At 42.7% G+C, this 25871-nt stretch overlaps 1 protein-coding gene across 1 annotated transcript in view; it reads right to left on the bottom strand.

Moving 5' to 3' along the window:
- The window catches only part of LOC115097993 (disheveled-associated activator of morphogenesis 2-like), a 108126-nt gene that overhangs the window by 53044 nt on the left and 29211 nt on the right, over window positions 1-25871 (bottom strand). The window contains exons 4-5 of the mRNA XM_029614228.1: window positions 16682-16855; window positions 8736-8872 (exon numbers count right to left, since the gene is read on the bottom strand). Coding sequence (XP_029470088.1) covers window positions 8736-8872; window positions 16682-16855 — 311 coding nt within the window. The remainder of the gene's footprint in view (window positions 1-8735; window positions 8873-16681; window positions 16856-25871) is intronic.

Below are 25871 nucleotides of genomic sequence, written 5' to 3'. Positions count from 1 at the left end.
GCTAATGCTGCCCATTAATCACCACCCTCCAGGGCTCAGGCTATGGCTAGGAAGAAGGAGCATGCATGATTACACCGGTTCTCAGGAAGGTGCTCCTGCTCCTTGAAGAAGCCACTGCTGGCGTCTCTTGCTGCCGCCAGGTGCTGGTGTGAATTTGAGCCTCAGCCAGCGGTGACGTTTCCGGGCCACACCTGATCGAGTCGGGAGGCACACAGGCGTGCCATGCTCACTGGCTGGGAAACCCTACCAGGGGATGTGATGTTAGGCAGGGTCAGCAGTTAAATGAGAAGGTGGGAGTTTAAAAAAAAAAAAAAAATGTGCGAGATTGAAAAAAGGAGGGAATTTGTAAATGGAAAAGGTCCTGAAGGGGGTGGAGCTTAGAAGGAGAGGAGGAGGAATGGAGCAGTGAAAGTGGACAGTTCCACTCCCAGAATCCTTCCCTCCCGGTGTGGTTTTGGAGAAGATTTGTTGAGGTGGAATGCCTATGGGTAGAGTTTGCAAGTGATAAGCCAACTGCAGGCAAGTTTTTGCAAGAAGGCTGGAAATGTTCACATGCAAAAGGTCTGAGCGGTATTAAGTGGGAAGGATAAATAAATGAGACGGTTTGGATACCAGAGTGGGTGGGGCCTCAGGGCAGAATGCAGTGCATGAAGAGCCTGTGAATAAGAAGGACCAAGCTGTTCAGAGCAGTAGCTTGGTGAGTTTGGTGAAGAATATCTGGTTTGTTTATGCCAGGTAGCAACATTGCTGGGGCAAGGGGGCGGGGCATTTCTTCATGTTTGGCCTGTCGCAGGTGGGTTGCTCTGCATGTTAGTAAGAAAGGAGCTGAGGCAAGTTATAAATTATGGAGGGAATTTTCAAAGAATGATGCCAGGATTGCACGCATAAAAATTGCACGTGCGCACGTAAGCTGCAGGTGTGCACGGATGTGATATTTGAGAAGCTTCACTAGTGTGCATGTATTTGCAATATCACGTGTAAATTTTAACATGGGGCGGGCCAGGGGCATCCCAGGGCATGCAAGTTTCTATACTGCAAGAGATATACTCCGCATACACCGCCAAACTTGTCTGAACAATTTTTACGCTTACTAACTGACACGTGCAATCTAATCAGGTTTGTCGTTTGTGTGCAGTTTTTGGGTGGGGAGGTCTGAGCGGACTGGGGGAGGTATCGACAAGCAAATAATTTTCAGAATGATGTACGCTCATACATTACAATATACCTGCCTCTGCATTTAATTCAGAGCTGTTACATGGACATTTTTACAACTATTTCATGCCTAAAATATATGCATGTTTTTGTTTTGTTTTTTTTTTTAAATGGGTAGAGGGAGTATACATTTTCCAGTATTAGAAATGCATGTGTGTTCTTTAGGGGCAGAAATAACATGATATTTTATCAACTGTGAGCCTCCTATCACGTAGGTTTGAAATGCTGGCACAAATCTCCACGGGCCCACTTAACGCACACAAATTGAGTACCACAGACAGTTTAGAAAATTGAGATCCCTGTATTGTCATAAATTAATGCTAATAAAGCTGCAGTCTTGATAATCTGTGGTTATTATAAGCTGGCAGAGGTATACAAGGGTGCCCAAGTTATGATATTGTCTCATAAATCACATCTTTACTAACAGGATGCTTTCTACAGGTTATTAATGAAAAGTGCTCTGAGGGTACCCATGTGGTGAGGGACAGGCTGAGCTGGTCTGGGTTCTACTCCATTACCTCTATAGGCTTACAAGTCCAATTTTCCAGAAAATATAAAGCAGGGCTGTACATCCATAGACTAGGACCGGTACACACCCTATGCCTTATGACATGGAGCTATCTCACCTATTGCCAATGCAGAACAAAACGAGGAATGCACTAAAAAAAATAAAATAAAATAAACTGCAGTGGTGGAATGTAAAACTCAGACTTTTAATCTTAAAATAAAAGAATGCAGCTGAGCCTACAACCCTGGAATAAGGGGGGTACATAAAAAAAATTGTTTCATTTCAGTTTTTTCCGCTTCATTTCTTTAACTCGTTTTTTATTTCGTTTGATATTTATTTCATTTCATTTAGTTTATTAGACATAAAATATACAGCATAGTGGAAAGGAATAAAAAACCAAAAGTTAATTCTGGCCCCCCCCCCCAGCCTTCTCCTTCTCTCCCACCCTCCCCAGACGCCACTCAACTCATCCATGGGGTCCCAGTAGTTGAAATAGGGCAGAAATGCTCCCCAGTTGCTCCCGCCCCGTGGTGTCCAGTTTGTTGCACGGTTGCATGCTCTGTGCCTGTACAAATAAATGGCAATTGCCTCAGAGCTGGCCAGCGCCATTTTGAAAATGGACCCAGCACAAGGCAGGAGCATCTGTGGATTGCTTCTGCCCCATTTCAACTACTAGGACCCCCATGGATGGGGTATGTGGCATCTGGGGGTGGAATGTGATGCAAAGGCCAGGGAGAGGGGAGGGTCAATTGTTTGACATGAGAAAAGCTTGGGGGGGCATTCATTTACAAATGAAAGAAACTTTTAAAAAACACTACGAATTTCAGCAGAGAGGGGTTTTTTTATTTTGTTTTCTGATTTAATGAAATAAGTTTCTCATTACATTTTTCATTTTGTTTGAAAACAAATGCATCTCCCTACCCTACAAAAGGCAAAATGTAGGATCCCAGTGTGATTTTTTGCTGCTGCTCCCTCTAGGAATCCAAGTCAAGCAATGCTGTCATTAATCAATAAGCAGAAAATACAATTAACCAAAATCCATTGACAGGCGAATGCACAGACTGACAAAATCAAGTCATATAAATGGGACAAGATCCATCATACTATTAAGCTTAGATAGTGGCAGCAAATTAAATCTAAAAATCTATTACGTTTCCTTTTGCAAAAGGACCTTTAACCAATCATCTCCTCAGAAGGCCTTCTTAACCAAATCAACTACAACGAGATCAAAAACATCAAGCCAGTTATGTGGCTCATTTGTAATTAATGTCGTATATGCAATTTCTGATTTTATTTGCAGGTGCAAGCTACATATATCTTCCCACATTTATCATGTGTACTGCTAAACTAAATAAACTCTCTCATCACAAACTTCCCTGCTTGTGTCTCCTGCTGCAAATGATTTACTAGGCCAGGCAATCTGATGTCGGAGGCAAAGAATGAGATGACACTCCCCCAAGGCACAGCACAGCACAGGTCAAATCATCGGGAGGAACAATGGGAGGGGAGTCTCTCACACACACACTCATATGCACATGGGCACTAGGGATGTGAATCGTTTTGCCGTACAAAATGGCGCCGGCCATACGCCGTATAGCCGGTGCCATTTTGCCGTACGGCAAAACGATTCGAGTTTAGGAGGTCGTTCCCGGACCCCCGCTGGACTTTTGGCAAGTCTTGTGGGGGTCAGGAGGCCCCCCCAAGCTGGCCAAAAGTCCCTGGGGGTCCAGCGGGGGTCCGGGAGCGATCTCCTACGCTCCTGACGTCGGGGGACAAAAAAACAAAATGGCGCCGGCGCTACCTTTGTCCTGCTGTCATATGACAGGGCAAAGGTAGCGCCGGCGCCATTTCTACAACGCAGCGGAGGCCCGAGAGTAAAAGATCACACCGGGACCCTCCCTCTGGACCCCAGGTAATTTAAGGCATTTTGGGGGGGTTCGGGAGGGTGGGGGATTTATTTTAAAGGGTCGGGGTGGGTTTTAGGGATGTTTTAGTGTGCCGGTTTTCCCGCTCTTCCCCGATTTACGATTTACACGATATTTTAAAAAACAAAACCGCAACGATAAGATTCCCTCCCCCCCCACCCCAGCCGAAATCGATCGTTAAGACGATCGATCACACGATTCACATCTCTAATGGGCACTCACTCACACCTCCCATTCACATGCATGTAGGCTCTCTCTCAGACATGCATGCATGCAGGTACTCACACCCTTTACGTCTCTCTCTCACACACACAAACGCACAAACAGGCACACGGGCCTTCTCTCTCACACAAACACACAAAACATGAACACAGACACACACTCATACTCTCTCTTCCTCATACACACACATACATCCATGCATAAAGGCTCTCTCTCACACACACACACATACAGCACAGGCAGTCACTCACACCTTTCTCTCTCTTTCACACACACACGCACACACACATAGATATGCACACAGGCTCTCTCACATACACATACACACATGCATATAGGCTCTCTCACAATACACACACAGGCTTTCACTCTCTCTTACACACACACACATTCTCTTAGGACCTACCCCTCTCTTATTCAGCCGCTGAGGGATAGGGTCCACAGCAGCCTACAGCTCCTCTCTTCGGGCCTCACATCTTGAGGTTGTGGTGGGTTGGGCTCCGCCGTGGTCCCTCCAGGCCTTCAATTTTTGGGTTGCAGTGGAAGGGACCTTCATGCCACAGCAGGATGGGCTCCCCCATGCCTTCGCTGCAGCCCCACCAGGTTTTGCATCTTCAAGTTGCAATGGGATGGGCTCCGCTGTGGCCCCCACCAGGGCTCGCATGCTTGGGCTGCGGTGGAATGGGCTCTGCCACAGCCCAGCTGAGCCTTCAATCATCGGCTCACAGCAGGATAGGCTCTGTCGCAGCCCTGCTCTGGCATGGTGAGGTGACTGCCACAGGAGTGCTTTTGGATGCACTGTTGCCTCTCCCAGTCTGAGGTAGCTGCCTCACCCTGCCTCATTATAGAACCGCCCCTGAACTAGGCATTGTATAACAGCAAACACGCCCTCTCTGTCCCCCTCCTTACCCTATGCCTTGTCCATCCCCTTTCCCACCTTCTGTGTTTTCTCTCCACATCCCTACTCTCTGCCTTCTTTCACCTCTTCCTTATCATCTGTCCATTCTGTTTTCCAGTTCAGAAAACTTTGCTGTAAATTACACAATCAAGTGTTCCTTATTCTCAAAGAGGTTTTGAAGATGCTATCTACAAGAACATCTTTTACAATTTCTAGACTGTCTGTAACTTAACCCTGGATTTCTGATAGCAAATATCTTCATGCAGAATCTTTTAAAAAGACACACCAATTCCGTCTCCAAATGCTCAAAATGGACTTGCTTGAAGTACACCACCACTGATAAAGCTACACTTTCTGTCTGTTTGGAGTTTATTGCTTTCCTAATAACAGATCATGGGAGGTTTGATTTGTTTTCTTTTTATCTAACTCAGTATCAAATATTATATCTTGTTTCCAGGAAAAGCAACTTCAAATCTTATAGTAAGCTTTAAGCTTTATTATTGCACTCTGTTGAGCAATTTCATTGAAGAAACTGACCCACAGGTAGCCCTCTTACATTAATGTCCTGACAGATCAACTAATGCTGACCTTACATTAGTAGTATGCAAGAAAATTAGATACACTAACAACTCAGTTTTATCTTTTACATGTAATAAGGATAACTTTCAAACCTATTTACTTACTAATGCTTTTAATTTTATTTATTTAATTTTAAGTGTTGATCTATATTTTTGATGCTTTATGGTTTTATCAGAGTCCTATGTATTATTTATGAATTTGTTTTATTCAATTTGCACTGGACAAATTTTATGGAAGATGTGGAATCTACGACTAAATAAAATAAATAAATAAGTGGGCATGCAGGAGATTTATTCCAGTATTTTATAAACTGTGCCTGTGGGCTGCTGCACAGTTCATAAACTACAGCACAGTTCAGCTCAGAAAGTGTGCAACGTATGCTTCAGTACGCATGAATATTTGCAATGCATTGAAAGCATGCATGCTCGCTACCTATTTGATAAAAATGCACGTGTATATTTTATATGCAAAAACCATTTTTTAAAAAAGGGAATGAAGAAAAGAGGATTTATATTCAGACAACAACCAACAAGGACTAAATTGCACAGCCTGAGTAAACAAATAGGCGTGGGAGTAGCTTGCTTATTGCAGCGGTTACTACCCCTAACCAATTAGGCTTGATACTTCACTTTGATGCAGCTCCAGCACTGCTCTCTACATCAATGGCGGGGGTGGAAGGAAATTAGAACCAAAAAGTTACCAATAAGGGCCCTGACCTCAGCGGTCAGAGTAACAGATAAGTATGAGAAAAATAAGTATGAAAGCTTGCTGGGCAGACTGGATGGGCCATTTGGTCTTCTTCTGCCGTCATTTCTATGTTTCTATATATACATGCATGCATGACACCTTAATTTACATGCAGAAGTAGGTATATTTTAAGATATGTATATGTACTTGAAATCATGAGTTTTCCAATACCTCCATCAGTTCACCCAGTCTATCTCCAGTTCACCAAGTCCCTCCTAGTCCTTCACGCTGAACTGCCCCAGTTCACCCAGACCTCCCACCGAAAAATAGCAGACAACAGATGAGTCTGATATCAATTGCTCTATATAATTATCAGGTGTAAATTTATGTGAATAAGTTGCCTAATGTATTCATATAAATCTCTTATAAAATAGCAATTTCCGCATGTATCTCTTGGCCTCACCCTGGAATGCCCCTAGATTGCCCCTTTTTTGCGCAGGTAAATGTTCATTGGAAACCAAAAATACATGTATATTTTCAATGCTTATAAAATAGCAGGTACATGATTATAGGCATAATTACTTTGAAAATGTACTCAAATAAGTTGATATTCTACCCTGTCTGTCCATTATTCACTGAAGTCTTTCGCTTTTCCTCCTAGCAGACAGTAAGGTAATAGCACCTGGCATTTCTGATGCCAAGGAGGTGTAAAAGCTAAATTTCTCATGCTGCAATAATTTTGCTAGAATTTGACATTGATTGCTTTTTCGTGAAAATGTTTGCTGTAAGGTATAAGCCAAATCTTTCATGCAAAGCATAATAAATCTGCACAGGAAGAATGGTGAAACAGAACTGCTGGGCGTTCTTATGTACAATAGTGCAAAATTAATTGGTTATTTACAATATGTGCCTTTGAGGTTAGGATGAAAAATTAAGCAAGGTGTGGCTATAAATAATTACAAGGGGCAAATCCTGCAGTTTTTCTACGTTTTGGCTTCATTTTAGAAGATTTTTGCACATCCCTGCCTGTGCTCATAGTTCTCTGGACTCTGTTTCTGTAGGATGGGGAACCTCCAGTCTTCGGAGGCTGCAAACCAGCCAGGGTTTCAGGATATCCTTAATGAATATGTATATTATAACTCTCCTTACAATTGTAGCATGCAAGCAAGAACTCTCTCATGCATATTCATTAGGGGTATCTTGGTTCCCCTTCCCTGCTGTAAGATCTCAGAAGCAAAGCAGCTTTGGGGCTTGGAGAACCGAAGAGAGACCTCCATGTAACTCAAGATCCTGAGGGTAGGCGCGGGCATTCTTTCTCCAGAGCTGGTACTGAACCAGTGACCCAGCATGACGTCGAAGTTCTCGGCGCTACAGAGGCTGCTGTCTTTCAGATGAAACATTTAACAGTCCTGTTGTAACGTTTTAAGAGCATTATCGAAAGAGTAATGGTGTTATTTCTGGTGTCACAACTGAAATTCCTCCCCCACAGAAAGAGCTTAATTAGCCTAAAAATATTACACATTGTGCATATCACTTTTAAATTGTACAGTGATTTGGCTGGCAGTTTAGCAAAGAAGAGACAGCTTTAAACTCGGGTGCTATAACTCAATAATTCCCTTATTCGCCACTCATTCAGGCTGATGCAATACATTGCGCTCAGCCTAGCGCACAGCTCAGGGTGCGCTTGGATGTGTGTTTTGCTCACGCTAGACTAACATCCGATGCAATAAGGGGATTAGTGGATCCAAAACGCGTGTCCAAACTCACCTGTAGCTAAATAGTGCTCAACACATGTAAATACCACGTAGATGAGGCTATTAGCTATTACCTCCCGTTGAAGAAAATCGCTGCTCGGCTAACACACCTGTTATAATGCGGCAAATTTAACGCCAGCCCCGGAGCTGGTGATAAATCAACCACGAGTCTTGTTCCCTTTTTTGTTCCTCCTGCTTGTGATACTAAAACAATGCAGTGGATACTAAAAGACTAAGATAATCCACTGGAATTATAGGGTGATACTAAGATAATTATACCAAGGAATTATAAAATAATTGGAATTATATGGCAGAAATACAGGACATCAATGTCAATGCGCCAGCTTCTCTCACTAGCCAAACTGTAGAGCCAGAAAACGGATGCTCGTATTGAGTGCCCATTTTCCTAATGGCCGCCCAGCCACTGCTCCCCTGGGCGCACCATGCTCAGCGCTAGGGATGCACAATTTCCCCCAGCACATCCCTTTTAACAAGGCAGCTACTTAAAATATACCATCACGCGTCCAGATGAGGTGGTTGTGCATGCGTGTTTTATTACATCGGCCCCACTGTGAGACCCTAAATATGTCACTTAACCCAGGGGTCTGCAAGAGGATTTGAGTTGGTCAAGCAAATCTAACAAAAAAAAAAAAAAGAAAATAAACAGAAATATGCATGGTTAAATGTATAGCTAATTTATACACAGAAAAATACCTGTGTTGTGGTACAAGAGGGCGAAACAATTTTTACAACTGGGGAAAAGAACCATAGAAGCCATAAGTAAAGAACCTAACCTACATGAGATCAAACTTAAAATGCAATGTTTTCTGGAGCCACATACCTTGCAACCATATAAATTAGCTATTCAGTGAAAAATAGGCTAAGTGCTCATTAAATAATAATTATAAAGCCATTACAAATAATTAGCATATAATATGAATTTCTCATACCGCAATTTATCTGATTCATGATCCTTCTGTAAATCCAACAAGCCTTCACGTATGACATGCATCGGAGGAGGTCTTCTAGCAAAGGAAATTACAGCTTTAGGGGTGTTCTGTATAATTTTGTCCAGAAGAGCCATAATCTAGATAATTCAAAGAAAAGAGATTCATAAACTCAAGTTCAATATTTTGAGAAAATGACATTTATTTCTGCCTTCAAATCTTGAGGCCAATGTACTAAAATGCATTTACATCTGTCATTAATGTGTTAATTAACTTGCATTAATTAATGTGCCCTAACAGCCCATTTTAATGATGTGCAAATGAGTTTTGCATTCACTTACTAACATTAAGATTAGTGCGCTAACGCAGATGTTATTGCAAGAACCTACCTACATCTCTTGAAGACGTAGTTCTGTTTTCTGTATTAATGGGTCTGTGTTCGCTCCTGGGCACACGCACAGGTGTTATTTTTCTACGCACTGACAGGTAATGAGCTGTTCTACACAGGTTTATTTTTGCATATCATTAGCATAGAATTTTTCATTAAAACTTTCATAATCTAGCTCTTTCCCCTGCTTTCCCCCTCCTGCAGCATTTCAAGTGAACAAAAGGGTCAGACCCAAAGGGGACACCCCCCTCCCCGCCCCCCCCCCCCCCCGGCCCTTTCAATGGTTTTGACCGGTGTGTGGGAGGGGGGAAGCCACCATCTCATCCCTAGTTTCACTCGCTCTCCTCTGTAAATGAGGTGGTTTCTATCCCACCCCTATTGCTACTCTTGCCAACCAGCAATGGTCCTTTTCCAAGGAAGCAGTGCAGGTAAAAATAATATACATGTTGCGATTTTTACTTCAGAAGAGAATGAATGGCCTTTCTCATGTAAAATCTGTTATTATAAATGCATCATTTTTAAATGTAAAGTTCGCCCAGGGGCATCGCGACCTGAAAAGAGTCCACCACACGTAGTCTGCAGCCATTCACCCATCTCCCACTTTTCTAGGGGAAAAATGCAGGGGAAATGTGTGGAAGACAGGTCTTAGGGCTTCTGGGAGTGGGACAGGTTTGCATTTGCCCACATTTGCCATGCTACTATGTTACAAAGCTCACAGTGTTTGTAATGAGCTGACCTTGCAAAGCAAGTAGAAGCCCTCCTTAAATTTCCACCAGGGACAAGAGAAAGGAAATAAGTGCAGAAGTTTTCAAAAGCAGAGACACATCCCTTTCTTGAGGGGGTTTAATAACAAGGAAGTGTAAGGTGATCTAATCCTATGGACAATCTGATGCTTTGTGTTAAAAGCACAAGTTCATGGCTTTCTGTTCCCGGTGCTGTGACAAATCATCAGATTACACATTTTCAATGATCTGAAAGACCAACAGCTGTGAAAAGAATGAAAATGAAGATGTACAGAGCATGGCAAATGACGACTGCTCTGAAAATTATTATTATTATTATTATTATTATTATTAATAATAATATTTAATATTCAGCCTTTTCCCAAAGTTGATCTCAAGGCGAATTGCAAACATTTAAATGAACAAAAGCATTAGAACATGTGACGGTCAAATCTGAATTTGCAGTTAACGTAGCACTGGGATCCAGCACAGGAAAACCCATTTGTGAATAATTTCAAGACCCAGTCCCGTGTTGGGTGTCCAGGAAGTTGGACTGAAAATGTGAGTAGGGTCATCCAACTCATTCAGGACAGCCTTACTCAGCCCTGTCAGGGTCCTCCTCTCTCTGTTTGCTTTCCTAACCTTCTGGGATCTGTAGTCCCCTATCAATAAGAAACTCAAGGACTAAGAGACGCATAATAAACACCCGCCCAGCGGGAAAGATTATCAGACATTCAGCTGAATTTATCCAGATAAGTGTTCTGCTGAATATCCAGATAACGTTACCCAGACAGAAGGGGGGATGTTTTTGAAGGTCAAGATTTATGTGGGTTAAAGCTGAGTTTATTTATTTATTTATTTATTTACGGATTTATATACCGAAGGTTCCTGTATAATATACATATCACCCCGGTTTACAATGAACAGTAACTATCGCTTCAAGTTAGCGGTTTACAATGAACATAGTTAATCCAAGAAACAGAAAAAAAATATATATATATAACAATGCTAACAATTAATAAATAACAATTAATAGATGAAAATAAATGCAATAACAATTAATAAATAATTAATAAATAAACAACAATAAATATCAATGAAAAATGGCAATAAAAAATGACAATAAATAAAATACAATAGCAGTTGGTAAAATAACATGAGGGTTAATGAGAAAAATAACATGGTTAAATAACAAGGTTATGTGAAATATGCTGGGGTAATCGGAAAATATGTGACTGATTTTCTTCCTGCTCTTGGTTCTACGGGAATGCTTGTTTGAATAACCAAGTCTTAAGTTTCTTTTTGAATGTAGCGTGGCATGGTTCAAGGCGAAGGTCTGGAGGAAGCGAGTTCCAGAGTGAAGGGCCCGCTGTGGATAGAGCGCGTTTCCTCAGCGAGGATTTAGCCGGTTGGGTGGTTAGTCTGTTTTGATAAGCGCTTCTGGTCGGTTTTGTAGATGTGTGTAGTTGAATTTGGAATGTTAACTTGAGCGGTGCAATGTTGTGCAAAGCTTTATGTATCATCATTAAGGATTTGAATTGGATCCTGAATTTAATCGGGAGCCAGTGGAGATGAAGAAGGATTGGGGTAATATGATCTCTTTTTTTGGCATTTGAGAGGATTCTTGCTGAGGCATTAAGGACCATCTGAAGTGGTTTTGTGGTGAATGCTGGTAGGCCTAGAAGGAGGGAGTTGCAGTAGTCCAGTTTACCCTCATAAACCCTTTTGAATATGGACGTCCAAGTGCATGAGGGTTGGAGTCCAAATAAAACTGGCTGAAGGATCTACAGGCTTCAAGAGGGCTCATTTCATTATTGCATTTGAGAAATAATGCATTGGTATTATAAGTAAAAAAAAAAAATCATTACTGAATAGACTGTTATTCTATTACAGTTTCAATTTTGAAAGAAAAATTTTTATATGCATTCAAACTAAATATTTTCATTTTCAAGTACGGAGAGTTAAAAAGTGACCGTGAAACTGGCAAGCTTTACAAGTTAATGCCATTATCTTATTTTAGGAGATACTGAAAGTAAAAAAACAAACAAACAAACAAAAAGTCCTCCTCAAAGCTGAAGGTACTCCTAATAGTGACTATGTGAAGTGATTCCCTTTTGTTCAAGCTGCTTTAAAGAGAGGCAGATAGAGATACTACATACTGTCGCTCCTTATGTTTGGAGTGAAATTTAAGATTGTTTACTTCTCAACAAAAGGGAATACTAGAATACTTTTTCCACCCTCCTAGCAAGCAAGGTCACTCTGTGTTTCTTGAAAATCTGCGAAGACACTAACATATATGGCTGAGATGTCTGCAGAAAATGTAAACGGTGTAATTTTGTTGAGAAAAGTTGTGTGGGGAAGCTTTTACAGTGGCTGATCTAAAAGATGGCCGACGTTGGCTGCGCTGGTCACATGACAGGCCGTCTCCTCTGTCATGTGACCAGCGCAGGACAGACGATCCCCTTCCCCTGGTCCCCAGAAGAGGAACCGGGGATTCTCTCCCCCGGACCAGCAGAGGAGAGACGCAGTGAGCACAGGGCAGAGCAGCTGTTCCTTGGTTGAAAGAAGCACACAAAAAGGGAGGACCCCCCCCCCCTTCTCCAGCATCAAGGAGGAGAGAGGAAGTATAAGCACAGAATCAAACGTCCCCTCCCCAGGCCAAGGGAAGCACAGAGTGGGAAGACATGAAACTTTATACAAATTTTACCTACACCAATGCTTGTGGGTATCCAACTGCTGACTAACTCGCTCTGTTTATGAGAACATGGTGCCCTATACAAGACAACTGATGTGATTATGGGAAAAGTATAAACCATAGTTTTGTAAAATAGTGTTTTTAAGAAAAAAAAAGAGTGAGAAAGAAAAACTCTCGAAGCTAAGGATCTGTGCAATGGCCGCTGCCTTAAGAATAGCCGACACCCAGCTGCTTCTGTCACATAGCCAGGGCAGGGTCAACGACCGAGTCCTCAAGGCAGAAACTGAGCGTGGGGACCACATCCCCACAGGAGGGGGGAGAAAGTGCATGAAGCCAGGGGATCCCATCTCTAGGCCCAGAGAGAAAGAATGGAGCAATTTTTCCAAAAACATTCACGTCTGCATTTTTCCAAGGGATTTCTGATTGTATTATCTGTGGAGCGCTCTTGTTTCCGTTTGTTTCCCTCTTTCTCCTTTCTTTGGTATAGCTCAAGGTGGCAGAAGAGTTAGCTGTTTTCTCTTATTGTATCTATAACAGAGTTAAACATTTTAGGCTGACTGGCTGTTGACACCTATTTTTGAAATACATCTAGTGTAATGAAAAATCTCAAATCCGATTTCAGATTCTGATTCGCTATCTTATCCAAATAAAAAACAAAAAACATACAATATCACCCAATTTGGTTGAAAAAAAATTGGAAAATTTTAGGGGTCCATTCTGCCCACTGAAATTGAAATTTTGGGATTTTGGACTCTTCCTGTCAGGTTGAATACTTGGCCTTTCCGTCTATAAAGTTTCAGCTTCCTCCCCAGCCTAGAAGTTCCTCCACAAATGACAGCGAGATTGCAAGGGAGCCGTTCTCCTATTCCTGCTGCACTGTAACAGAAACCAGAATCAATTCTATCCTGAAACATTTGCAAACCCTGCCGAGGAATGACAGGCATAATTATAAGCTGCTCTTCCAGGTCAGCCTTCCAGTTTCTAGCAATTATCTCTCTAGAGAAGCTTCTTCTTTTTTTTTTTTTTTTGCCAGCCTGGGAAGATAAGTCTGCGCGTGCACTCCTCCTTCTGCCGCCGCTGCGATCTGGAATGCACGGCGCACTGCTGTGAGTCCTCGAGGCGACGTGATTTATGCGGTGCTGCCCTCGCATTTCCAGGGCAAAGCCGACATTAGGAATCGGGTTTATCTGTCGAGTTACTGCCCAGCGGAGCAATTTTTTTTTTCGGGGGGGTGTGGTGATTAGATCCCATACGATGCTAAACAAAAAGCAGCTATTTGATTGGGATAGATATTACTGTTGCTCCCAGATCACAACATTTACAAATCTGTCCAAAGGATATACCATTGTAATTCAAAAGGCTTACATGTCTCCAGTCACAGGAATGAATACATTGGGAAGGAATAAGGGTACAGAGTAGCCAGTAGGGGTTCAGCCACTCAAACTGCTCAATCCATTTTTTTTTTTTTTTTTACAATCATAGGGCCTGGTTTACAGAGGATTGCTCCCACAAACACAGAATGGGAGAAATCCTTTAGAAATTAGGTCCAGAGCATCTTGCATTTTCAACTAGAGCATGTCACAAGGCGCTTCTATTGTATTTTTCACTTTGTACAAGGTTGGGTTTATCCATTCCGATCTGACCTGAACTCTCCGGAGATCCCTGTTCAAAGCAGACCTTTCGAATATCATTCCCCATGACAGAAGACTGAGTACCTCGGTGATCTTTCATCTCTTTGTGACTATATTTAAATAACAAACAGCAAGTATCCTCTACTGGAGACAGAGAAAACCAAGGCTCGTTTTTTACATACAAATAGATTATATCAATCAGGCAGTCAGAGTGAATTAGTGTGTCACAGCGGGACCTATTTATTAAACTACATTAATGCCTTAACATATGTTCAGCGCTCAAGTTGTGGTATCTCATACATGATAAAGCAGCAGTAATGTACAAACATAGAAATGCACAGGTTTGTGTTATCATTAACGTACACAAAGAAAACCCCTAATGCTGAAAAATTTGAACGAGCTGTATGCAAACCAGCTCATTAATACTGGAATGGTTTACCACAAATCACACTAAGCCAGTGACTTGTAGCAACCCACTGGGCTGACACCAGAAGTTAACTACACCTCAAGAGGTGAAGTAGATTTTGGGTGAAAGGCATGGGCAGGCTAATGTGCCTGCTGATGTCCCAGCTTACAGCTCCTTATCCTCCTCCCCTGAGCAAATGAAGGGACGCTGAGCCCTGACGACCCCACCACCACTCCTCCCCTGTACTAAGGCACACTTACTCCTGCTTAGTTCATCTAATGCCGGCCAAAGCCATGGGGCGAGAGAGCTCTTGCTCTGTCCTGCTCGAACAGAGGCGTCAAGCAGCACTGGCTGGCTGGAGGCTCTCCTCTGCCCCACTATTTAATAGAGATGTGAATCGTGTCCTCGATCGTCTTAACGATTGATTTCGGCTGGGAGGGGGACGGAATCGTATTGTTGCCGTTTGGGTGTGTAAACTATCGTGAAAATCGTTAAAATCGTGAGCCGGCACACTAAAACCCCCTAAAACCCACCCCCGACCCTTTAAATTAAATCCCCCACCCTCCCGAACCCCCCCCCAAATGCTTTAAATTACCTGGGGATCCAGCGGTGGTCCAGAACGGCGGCGGTCCGGAACGGCCCCCTCAATTGAATCCTGTTGTCTTCAGCCGGCGCCATTTTGCAAAATGGCCGCCGCAAAATGGCGGCGGCCATAGACCAAAACGATTCGACGCAGGAGGTCGTTCCGGACCCCCGCTGGACTTTTGGCAAGTCTTGTGGGGGTCAGGAGGCCCCCCCAAGCTGGCCAAAAGTTCCTGGGAGTCCAGCGGGGTTCCGGGAGCGATTTCTTGCCGCAAATCGTTTTCCGTACGGAAAATGGCGCCGGCAGGAGATCAACTGCAGGAGGTCGTTCAGCGGCGGTCCGGAACCCCCGCTGAACGACCTCCTGCAGTCGATCTCCTGCCGGCGCCATTTTCCGTACGGAAAACGATTTGCGGCAAGAAATCGCTCCCGGAACCCCGCTGGACTCCCAGGAACTTTTGGCCAGCTTGGGGGGGCCTCCTGACCCCCACAAGACTTGCCAAAAGTCCAGCGGGGGTCCGGAACGACCTCCTGCATCGAATCGTTTTGGTCTATGGCCGCCGCCATTTTGCGGCGGCCATTTTGCAAAATGGCGCCGGCTGAAGACAACAGGATTCAATTGAGGGGGCCGTTCCGGACCGCCGCCGTTCTGGACCACCGCTGGATCCCCAGGTAATTTAAAGCATTTGGGGGGGGGTTCGGGAGGGTGGGGGATTTAATTTAAAGGGTCGGGGGTGGGTTTTAGGGGGTTTTAGTGTGCTGGTTTTCCTGCCCTCCCCCTTCCCCCGATTTACGATTTTTTAACGATAAATCGGGGGAATTGGTATTGTATCGTGGCCCTAACGATTTTTGACGATTTAAAATATATGGGACGATATTTTAAATCGTCAAAAAACGATTCACATCCCTACTATTTAATGTCTCAGAGCAAATAGGCAAGGATCTTCTGCCCGTATAAACTTAGGCTGGCATTAGATGGGGCAGGTGGGGGTGGTGCAATGGCGGGGGATGGGTCACGTCAGGGCTTGGAGTCCCATTTGCTTCTTTAAGGGGGTTGGAGAGGGAATTTTGGCCTCAAAGTCCCTTCTCCAGTTCTTAAGAGGCTGTCGTCAGGCCACAGTAGGTGTTTTACTCACTGGGGTTGCATTGCTATGGCTAGCAGCCCCGATGTGTTACTGACAGCAAGAATACAGCAACTTCCTAAAGTCTTTACACCCCTTAGCAAATACTGCATTAAAGATACGGCATTAATGCACATTTTTAACGCACTTTAGTAAATAGATTTCTTTTGCATCGCGTCTATCCAAGCCTGTCAGACTTGGAGGCCTATTCATTAAAGTGCGTTAAAACCATGCATTTGTGCCCATTTTTAACACGTGCTGGTGCTGGTGCTCTTCACTAGAGGGCCTAAAGCAGTTCTGAAAGACAAACAGTGCTTTTTATTCCGCATTTGTATCTGAGACTCAGGCTGAGCCTTTGACCTGTGAAACGGGGGTTGTTTCACGGTGGCCTTGGGAGGTCTCACCTGTTCTTTTTCTCCAAGAGAAGCTGCTTCCAGCTCATAATCTGAATGTCCATGAAACGAAACCGTGAAGCGCAAGCCTTCATTGTCTTCGGTGCTTTTAACTTGGGAAAATGGGAACTGCCTCTTCAGTTGCCCTTTCTCTATGTTATAAATGATCTTTCTAAGAAAATCAATCTGGAAGAAAACACAGACCTTCAAAATTGCATCACTCTTATTTATTTTTATTTTACTTGTTTAAAAACACTTTTGACCCACTCTCTACCGTTCAGCTCAAGTTGGTGCACAGTAAGAACATTCACAATAAAAACAAAACAAGTTAGATTTACATAATAAGAATGTGGCTCTAGATGTGATCTTAAAAGCAGAGTGGAATTCATTGTCTAGCAATGTAGAATGCCTTTTTACTGCACTGGAGTTGTTTTTAGGGTCTCAAGTTTTTAGGGTCTCAAGTTTTTTAGCAAAAAGGAAGGTTTTAAGTGTCTTTTTGAACATCTTAGGGCCTGTTGTCACCAACGCAACTGGGAACCGCCGCCGGCGCACACTGCCGCACGCTCTCCTCTCCGGCTCACCCACGTTGCCGTCACGACCTGACCAGGTTGCTGCCGGGGCGCCGCGCGCCGACCAGGCCACGGTCAGGCCCCGCGCTGGCCTCTCAGCTAACCCCTGGGCTCCCAGGCGCATGTGCGCACCATGTGACCCCTTTTCAGCATCACCCGAAGGAGGGGCCTGGACTCCTCCTCCACGGCCTCATGCTGTTTAAGGCAAGGTCTGCTCCTCAGACCTTGCCTTGGCTGCTCCTAGCTCCTGTTTGTTCCTGGAAGCTTTGTCGCTTGTTCCTGAGTTCCTGTTCTGCCATACGCCGCCTGCAAAGACCCTTGCCTGCCTGACTATGAGATACGTGATCTGCCAAGACCCTTGCCTGCCTGACTATGAGATACGCGACCTGCCAAGATCCTTGCCTGCCTGACTACAAGATACGCCACCTGCCAAGACCCTTGCCTGCCTGACCACGAGTTTCGCTGCCTTCCTGAACTCTTGTTTGTTTACTCAAGTTACTCTGTCCACCAAGGCTCTTGCCTGCCTGACCTCAACCAGCTTCCTGAGACCCCACCTAAGTCCAGCTGGCCCCGGTACCCAAGGACTCAACCTGAGGGGAACGAGGACTGGTATTGGTGAAGCCCCTGCGGGGTCTTAGGCATCACCAGCCTCGTCTGCCAATGGTGGACACCCGTGGGGCTCCCCCCCACGGGTAGAACCATCTTCCCGTTGGTCCAAGGATCCACGTTGCTAACACCTGTAATGTCCCATAAGTAATCTGGAACAGATAGACTAAAGAGGTTAGGACTTTTCAGCTTGGAGAAGAGATGGCTGAGGGGGGATATGATAGAGGTGTTTAAAATCATGAGAGGTCTAGCACAGGTAGATGTGAATCGGTTATTTAGTCTTTCAGATAATAGAAAGACTAGGGGGCATTCCATGAAGTTAGCATGTGGCACATTTAAAACTAATTACTAATGACGCCTTCTTGTTTCACACTTATCGCCTCCCCTAACATGTAACGTCTGTTACAGCCTCTCTCTCCCAACTTTTTACTCTCTCTCCTACCATCCCACTCCCCCAACCTTCCCCGTCATACTAATTTATTTCCACCAATGTTAATTTTTAAGCTATTTCTATGTAATATCCTAAGTTGTTATATCTATTATTGACCCTTTGCTACGCATATTTAATTAACTTAAGCCTTGTTTGCCTCCTCCACATTATTGATTGTTCATTGTATTAATTTTACTTTTTATATTTTGTTTTATATATAATGCTTTGGCATATAGTTTATTAACTTTTACTATCTTGTTCTATGTATAACGCTAAAGCGTATGTTAATATGTTCTCTGTACACCGACGTGATATCTTGATAAGCGGCAGTATATAAAAACCAATAAATAAATAAATAAATGAATAAATAATCGGAGAAAGTTCTTCTTCACTCAATGCACAATTAAACTCTGGAATTTGTTGCCAGAGGATGTGGTTAATGCTGTTAGTATAGCTGTGTTTAAAAAAGGATTGGATAAGTTCTTGGAGGAGAAGTCCATTACCTACTATTAATTAAGTTGACAGCCACTGCTATTACTAGCAACAGTAACATGGAATAGACTTAGTTTTTGGGTACTTGCCAGGTTCTTATGGCCTGGATTGGCCACTGTTGGAAACAGGATGCTGGGCTTGATGGACCCTTGGTCTGACACAGTATGGCATGTTCTTATGTTCTTATGTTCTTAATTCCGCAAACTAGAACCTGTGACTGAAAAAGCTCTTACACGAATAATGTCCAGATGAGCCTGCTTGGACGTTGGAACATAAAGTAGATTTTTTTTGAAGAAGACTGTAATTGTCTGATGGGTTAATAAAGGCGGAGTGAAGCATTTAACCACAGCGATGAGTCATTGGGCACTAGATTATTTATCAAAGGTAGGACTTTGTATTAGATTCTTGAGGACATCGGGTGCAAGTTGAGTTCAAACAGGATAGGCATTATTTGGTCTCTGATCTGAGTACTGGTTAGGATTCATGTCTCAAGCGTATCATATTTGCAGGAAGACCAAGGTATAAACAGTTGCAGTAGTCTAATTGGTTCAAAAATTAGATATTGTGATACCAGCCAACAGTGCTGGTGTTCAAGAAGGGGTTTTAGCTTTCTTAATAATTGAAGTTTGTAAAAGGAAAATGTTATAGTCTTAGAAATGTGCAGTTGCATCGATACATTATTGTCAAGCAGTATACCCAAATTCCTAGCTTAGTATACAATTGGGATGCAGCTTCTCTAGGATACAGTAAACAATAGAAATTTGGTTTATCAATGTTTAGCTTCAGTCTATTATGGGCAAGCCACCAATTATCAGAATTAATGCAAAGGGAGACCAAACCCAGGGTGTCAGACCAAGTGGTGTTTTTTGGAATGAAGAACAGGATATTGTCCACATATATTTTGTGAGTCTCTCCTATGCAGGCAAGAATTCTACATAATGGGGTCAAGTAGATGTTGAATAATGTGGATGATAATGCAGATCTCTGGTGTATACCCAAGGAAACTGCAACCCAATTGGAGAAGGCAGGGTCAATTCTTATCAATTGAAATCTGTCAGGCAGCTAAGAGGTGAACCATTTCAAAACAATGCCTTGTATGCCTACAGATCCTAGTCTGGAGAGTAAAATGCAATATTCTAAAGTAACAAATGCGGCAGATATGTCTAATAAAACCATTATGTAGCTGATGTTAGAATCAAAGCCGCATATTATGGTATCAAAGGAGGAAAGAATAAGATCTTGGTGCTAAATCCTTTTCGAAAAGCATGTTGATGTTGCGCAATAATTGTGTTATCTTCTAAGAAGTCAGATAATTGATGTAAAACAACCTATTCTATTATTTTTGCCTCAGCCTATGCATTTAGGGGTAGATTTTCAAAGGGTTACGCATGTAATATATGCGCGTAACCCTTTAGAACCCCTCCTGCACACGCCGAGCCTATTTTGCATAGGCTCGGTGGGCGCGCATAAGCCCCGGGACGCGCGTATGTCCCGGGGCTTTGAAAAAGGGGCGGGGAGGGGGAGGGGCACTGGTCTGGGGGGCAGTCCGCAGTGTAACTCCTTGAAATAAGATGGGGGGGGGGATTTAGGTACGGCTGGGGGGTGGGTTAGGGGAAGGGAGGGGAAGGTGGGGGTGGGGGTGGGGGTGGGGAGCGGAAGAAAAGTTCCCTCTGAGGCTGCTCCGATTTTGGAGCAGCCTCGGAGGGAACAGGGAAAGCCATCGGGGCGCCCCTAGGGCTCGACGCGTGCAAGATGCACAAGTGTGTACCCCTTTGCGCGCGCTGACCCGGATTTTATAACATGCGTGCAGTAGCGCGTGCATGTTATAAAATTGGGTGTACATTTGTGCGCGCCAGGTAGCGCACGCAAATGTACCCCACGCGCGCTTATTTAAAAATCTGCCCCTTATAGTGTCACTACAAGGACAAGGACTCACAAAACCTTGCATCTGCCCTTATACACATGCAAGGTTTGTTCTGACTCATATTTGTATTTCTTTTCATATTTATAGTATTTTACAATAACAAATATTGAATGAACCTGTTTATGAAGTTAGTTTTATAACACAGACAAAGAATCACCCAAGCTAAAAGATCCCAAATTATCCCTGTCAACTGAAAAGCAGGCTGTTAATATAAACAAAAAACAGAATTTGAAATGTCTGTATGCCAATGCCAGAAGTCTAAGAAGAAAGATGGGAGACTTAGAGTGTATAACAGTGAATGATGAGCTAGACTTAACTGGCATCTTAGAGGCATAGTGGAAGGAGGATAACCAATGGGATACTCTCATACCAGGGTACAAATTATATCGCAACTTGGTGGGGGGATGGCATAGAGCCCAAAAGGATAAGGATCCTGCAAGAGACTAATTGCACAATAGAATTATATGGGTAGAAATCCCATGTGTGTTGGGGGAAGCATAAAGAGATATGAGAATACTACTGACCATCTGACCAAAATGATGAGACAGAGTATGAAATGCCAAGAGAAATCCGGGAGGCCAACTAAATTGGAGGTGAGTAATAATGGGAGATTTCAATTATCCAATATTGACTGGGTAAATGTAACATCAGGACATGCTAATGAGATAAAGTTCCTGGATGGAATAAATGACAGCTTTACGGAGCAATTGGTTCAGGAACCAAGGAAAGAGGGGGCTATTTTAGATCTAATTCTCAGTGGAGCGCAGGATTTGGTAAGGAAAGTAACGATGGTGGGGCTCCTTGGCAATAGTGATCATAACATGATCAAATCTGAATAAGGAACAATAAGTAAATCCATGACTCTAGCAATAATGTTCAAAAGGGAAACTTTGAGAAAATGAGAAAAGTAGTTTAAAAAAAAGCTAAAAGATGCAGCTACAAAAGTTAGGTGTGTACAACAGGCATGGACATTGTTACAAAATACATTCTTAGAAGTGCAGTGCACATGTATTCCATGCATTAACAAAGGTGGAAGGATCTGAAAAGAAATACGATGAATGAGGTAATCATATTTGCAGATGATACAAATTTATTCAGAGTAGTTAAATCACAAGCAGATTGTGATAGATTGCAGGAAGACCTTGTGAGACTGGAAAATTGGGCATCCAAATGGCAGATGAAATTTAATGTGGATAAATGCAAGATGATGCATATAGGGAAAAATAACCCATGCTATAGTTACACAATGTTGGGTTCCATATTAGGTGCTACAACCCAAGAAAGAGATCTAGTCATCATAGTGGATAACACATTGAAATTGTCGGTGCAGTGTGCTGCTGCAGTCAAAAAAGCAAACAGAATGTTGGGAATTAGGGATGAGAATCATTTTTCTGATGGATGAAAACATCGTACGATATTTTCTCATCCGTCAGGTATCGGGGGGTCCCCAAAAGCGATAGGAAAACCCCACGAAATTTTCATGTGTTTTTCTTATCGTTTTGGGGGGGAGGAAGTAAGGGTACACAGAAAAACAACCCCCAAACCCACCTGACCCTTTAAATCGAATTATTTAGAATCCCCCACCCTCCCGACCCCCCCCAAACTTTTCTAAAGAACCTGGTGGTCCAGCGGGGGTCCCGGAAACAATCTCCTGCTCTCAGGCCGTCAGCTGCCACTAATCAAAATGGTGCCGATGGTTCTTTGCCTTTACCATGTGATGGGGCTATCGGTACCATTGGCCGGCCCCTATCACATGGTAGAAGCAATGGATGGCCCGTGCCATTTTTTAAGAAAAGGTTTTGGGGGGATCGGGAGGGTGGGGGATTCTAAATGATTACATTTAAAGGGTCGGGTGGGTTTTTTTTTCTTCGGCTCAGGACAGCCGAACAAAAGCGCTCACGCGATGGTTCTACGAATACGATACCAGAAACTAGGGATGTGAATCGTGTGCCTGATTGTTTTAATGATCTGGATCGGCTGGGGGGAGAAAAAAATCTGATCGGCATGATTTAAAAAAAAAAAATCATTTTCCTGAATAGTGCGCACTAACGCGAGTTAGTACGCACTATCAAAAATTGTTACTTAATGGTTTAAAAGTAACATTTGAGGAAATGTTCGTTAGCTAGAGGTGCTTGGTGCTGTCCCCCATGGCCATTTTGCTACCAGATATAGCACGCACTAGCCAGAAAGTGAAAAAAAGTGCCAGCAGGCTGCAGCAGTGACAGTGCCAGCAGTAGCCACTAGCCAGTAGCCAGTCTAGCCTCAGCCTGCTCTTTAAATTTAACCACTGTAAATATAATAAATTAATAATAAAGTTTTTTGTTTAGTTTTTCTATAGTATGTTAATGTTTTGAAGCTCGGGTTGCAAGTTTCTTTATTAAATGTTTTGTTTCACTAAAGTAGAATATAGAAAAGTACTTAATTTCATTTTATGTAAAGTTTCTTTAGTTTAATACACAAAGTACTTCATTTTATTTTATTCTACTCTAGTGAAAAAAAGAAGTTTAGTTTAACACAGGAACTGCAAACTTGAGCACAGTGAATGGGGGGGGGGGGGGGGAAGAGGGATGTGAAGGGGGAGACAGCCCCTGCATTCAGCAGCTCTGATTTTCTGAAGAGATCTGTCCTTCAGAGACCAGGGAGTGGGACTGCTTGGCCCTTCATCTCCCCCTTTCCCTTCCCTTTGTCAAGCTACCAACCGTTTCCATTTCCCATCCCCCATATATTAAACCATTACCTCAGTGGGAACCTTGGTAACATCAATAAATAAGAGGGCAGGCAATAGGAATACATATTCATTCCTAACTGACCTTAACTGACCTGAAAAGTGTCAAATTGTATCATTTTCTGTTAGTGCGCACTAACTCCTGTTAGTGCGCACTAACCAGATTAACAATTTTTAACGATAAATCGGGGAAATTTCTATTGTATTGCACTCTTTAACGATTAATGATGATATTAAAAATATCAGACGATAATTTAAATCGTTAAAAAACGATTCACATCCCTACCGAAAACAAGTCCAGTACCGATTCACATCTCTGTTGGGAATTATTAGAAAGGGAATAGTGAATAAAATGGAAAATGTCATAATGCCTCTATATCGCTCCATGGTGAGTCCGCATCTTGAATACTATGTACAATTCTGATCACCACATCTCAAAAGATATAGTTGCGATGGAGAAGGTACAGAGAAAAGTGACCAAAATGATAAAGGGGATGGAATAGCTCCCCTATGAGGAAAGGCTGAAGAGGTTAGGACTTTTCAGCTTGGAGAAGAGATGGCTGAGGGGGGGATATAATAGATGTATTTAAAATCATGAGAGGTCTAGAATGGGTAAATGTGAATCTGTTATTTACTCTTTCGGGTTAATAGAAGGTCTAGGGGACACTCCATGAATTTAGCATGTGGCACATTTAAAACTAATCGGAGAAAGTTCTTTTTCACTCAATGCACAGTTAAACTCTGGAATTTGTTGCCAGGGGATGTGGTTAGTGCAGTTAGTGTAGCTGGGTTTAAAAAAAGATTGGATAAGTTCTTGAAGGAGAAGTCCATTACCTGCTACTAATTAAGTTGACCTAGAAAATATACACTGCTATTACTAGCAACAGTAACATGGGATAAATTTAGTTTTTGGGAACTTGCCAGGTTCTTATGGCCTGGATTGGCCACTGTTGGAAACAGGATGCTGGGCTTGATGGACCTTTGGTATGACCCAGTATGGCATGTTCTTATGTTCTTAAGGCCAAACAATTGCTGGTATGGTTAAAAGGCTATTTTAGCCAAAAGATCTTCCTTCAAAAATTGGAAGAAGCATCCATCTGAAGTTAAATGTAAAACATTGATAAGACATACTAAAAGAGAATTTGAAAAGAAGTTAGCCGTAGAGGCTAAAAACGTTTTAAAAAATATCTGAAGCAGGAAGGCTATGAAGGAGTCAGTTGGACTATTAAATGATTAAGGGGTTAAAGGGGCACTTAGGGAAGATAAGGCCATTGCAGAAAGACTAAATGAGTTCTTTGTTTCGGTGTTTACTGAGAAGGATGTTGGGGAGATACCCATTCCAGAGACAGTTTCCAAACGTGATGATTCAGATAAACTGATCCAAATCATGGTGAACCTGGAAGATGTAGTAGGCCAGATTAACAAACTGAAAAGTAGCAAATCACCTGGACTAGATGGTATACATCCCAGGGTTCTGAAAGAACTCAAAAATGAAATTTCAGCCATATTACAAGTAACTTGTAACCTATCATTAAAATCATCTATTGTACCTGAAGATTGGAAGCTGGCCAATGTAACCCCAATATCTAAAAATGGCTTCAGAGGTAATCAGAAAAACTATAGGCCGGTGAGCCTGACTACAGTACCAGGAAAACCATGGAAACTATTATAAAGAATAAAATCACAGAACATATAGATAGACTTGATTTCATGGGCACGGCCAGCATGGATTTACCCAAGGGAAGTCTTGCCTCACAAATCTTCTACAATTTTTTGAAGGGGTGAATAAGCATGTGGATAAAGGAGAATCAGTAGATGTGGTGTATTTGGATTTTCAGAAGGAGTTTGACAAAGTCTCTCATGAGAGGCCTCTAAGAAAACTAAAAAGTCATGGGATAGGAGACAATGACCTTTTGTAGATTGCAAAGTGATTAAAAGTCAGGAAACAGAGTAGGATTAAATGGTCTGTTTTCACAGTGGAAAAAGGTAAACAGTGGAGTGCCTCAGGGATCTGTATTTGGACCTGTGCTTTTTAATATATTTATAAATAATCTGGAAAGAGGCACGACGAGTAAAGTGATCAAATTTGCAGATGTCACAAAATTATTCAGAGTAGTTAAATCACAAGCAGATTGTGATAAATTACAGGAGGACCATGCGAGACTGGAAGATTGGGCATCCATATGGCAGATTAAATATAATGTGGACAAGTTCAAGGTGTTGCATATAGGGAAAAATAACCCTTGCTGTAGTTACACAATGTTAAGTTACATTTTAGGAGTTACCACACAGGAAAAAGATTTGGGCATCATAGTTGATATTACATTAAAATCGTCTGCTTGATGTGCTATGGCGGTCAAAAAAGAAAACAGAACATTAGGAATGATTAGGAAGAGAATGGCTAATAAAATGGAGGATGTCATAATGCCTCTGTATTGCTCAATGTTTAGACTGCA

This window comes from Rhinatrema bivittatum, chromosome 8 (assembly GCF_901001135.1).
Source record: "Rhinatrema bivittatum chromosome 8, aRhiBiv1.1, whole genome shotgun sequence".
In the NCBI taxonomy this organism is placed as follows: Eukaryota; Metazoa; Chordata; class Amphibia; order Gymnophiona; family Rhinatrematidae; genus Rhinatrema; species Rhinatrema bivittatum.
The sequence above is the reverse complement of the archived record's forward strand: the minus strand, read 5'-3'. Positions and strand labels throughout refer to the sequence as shown.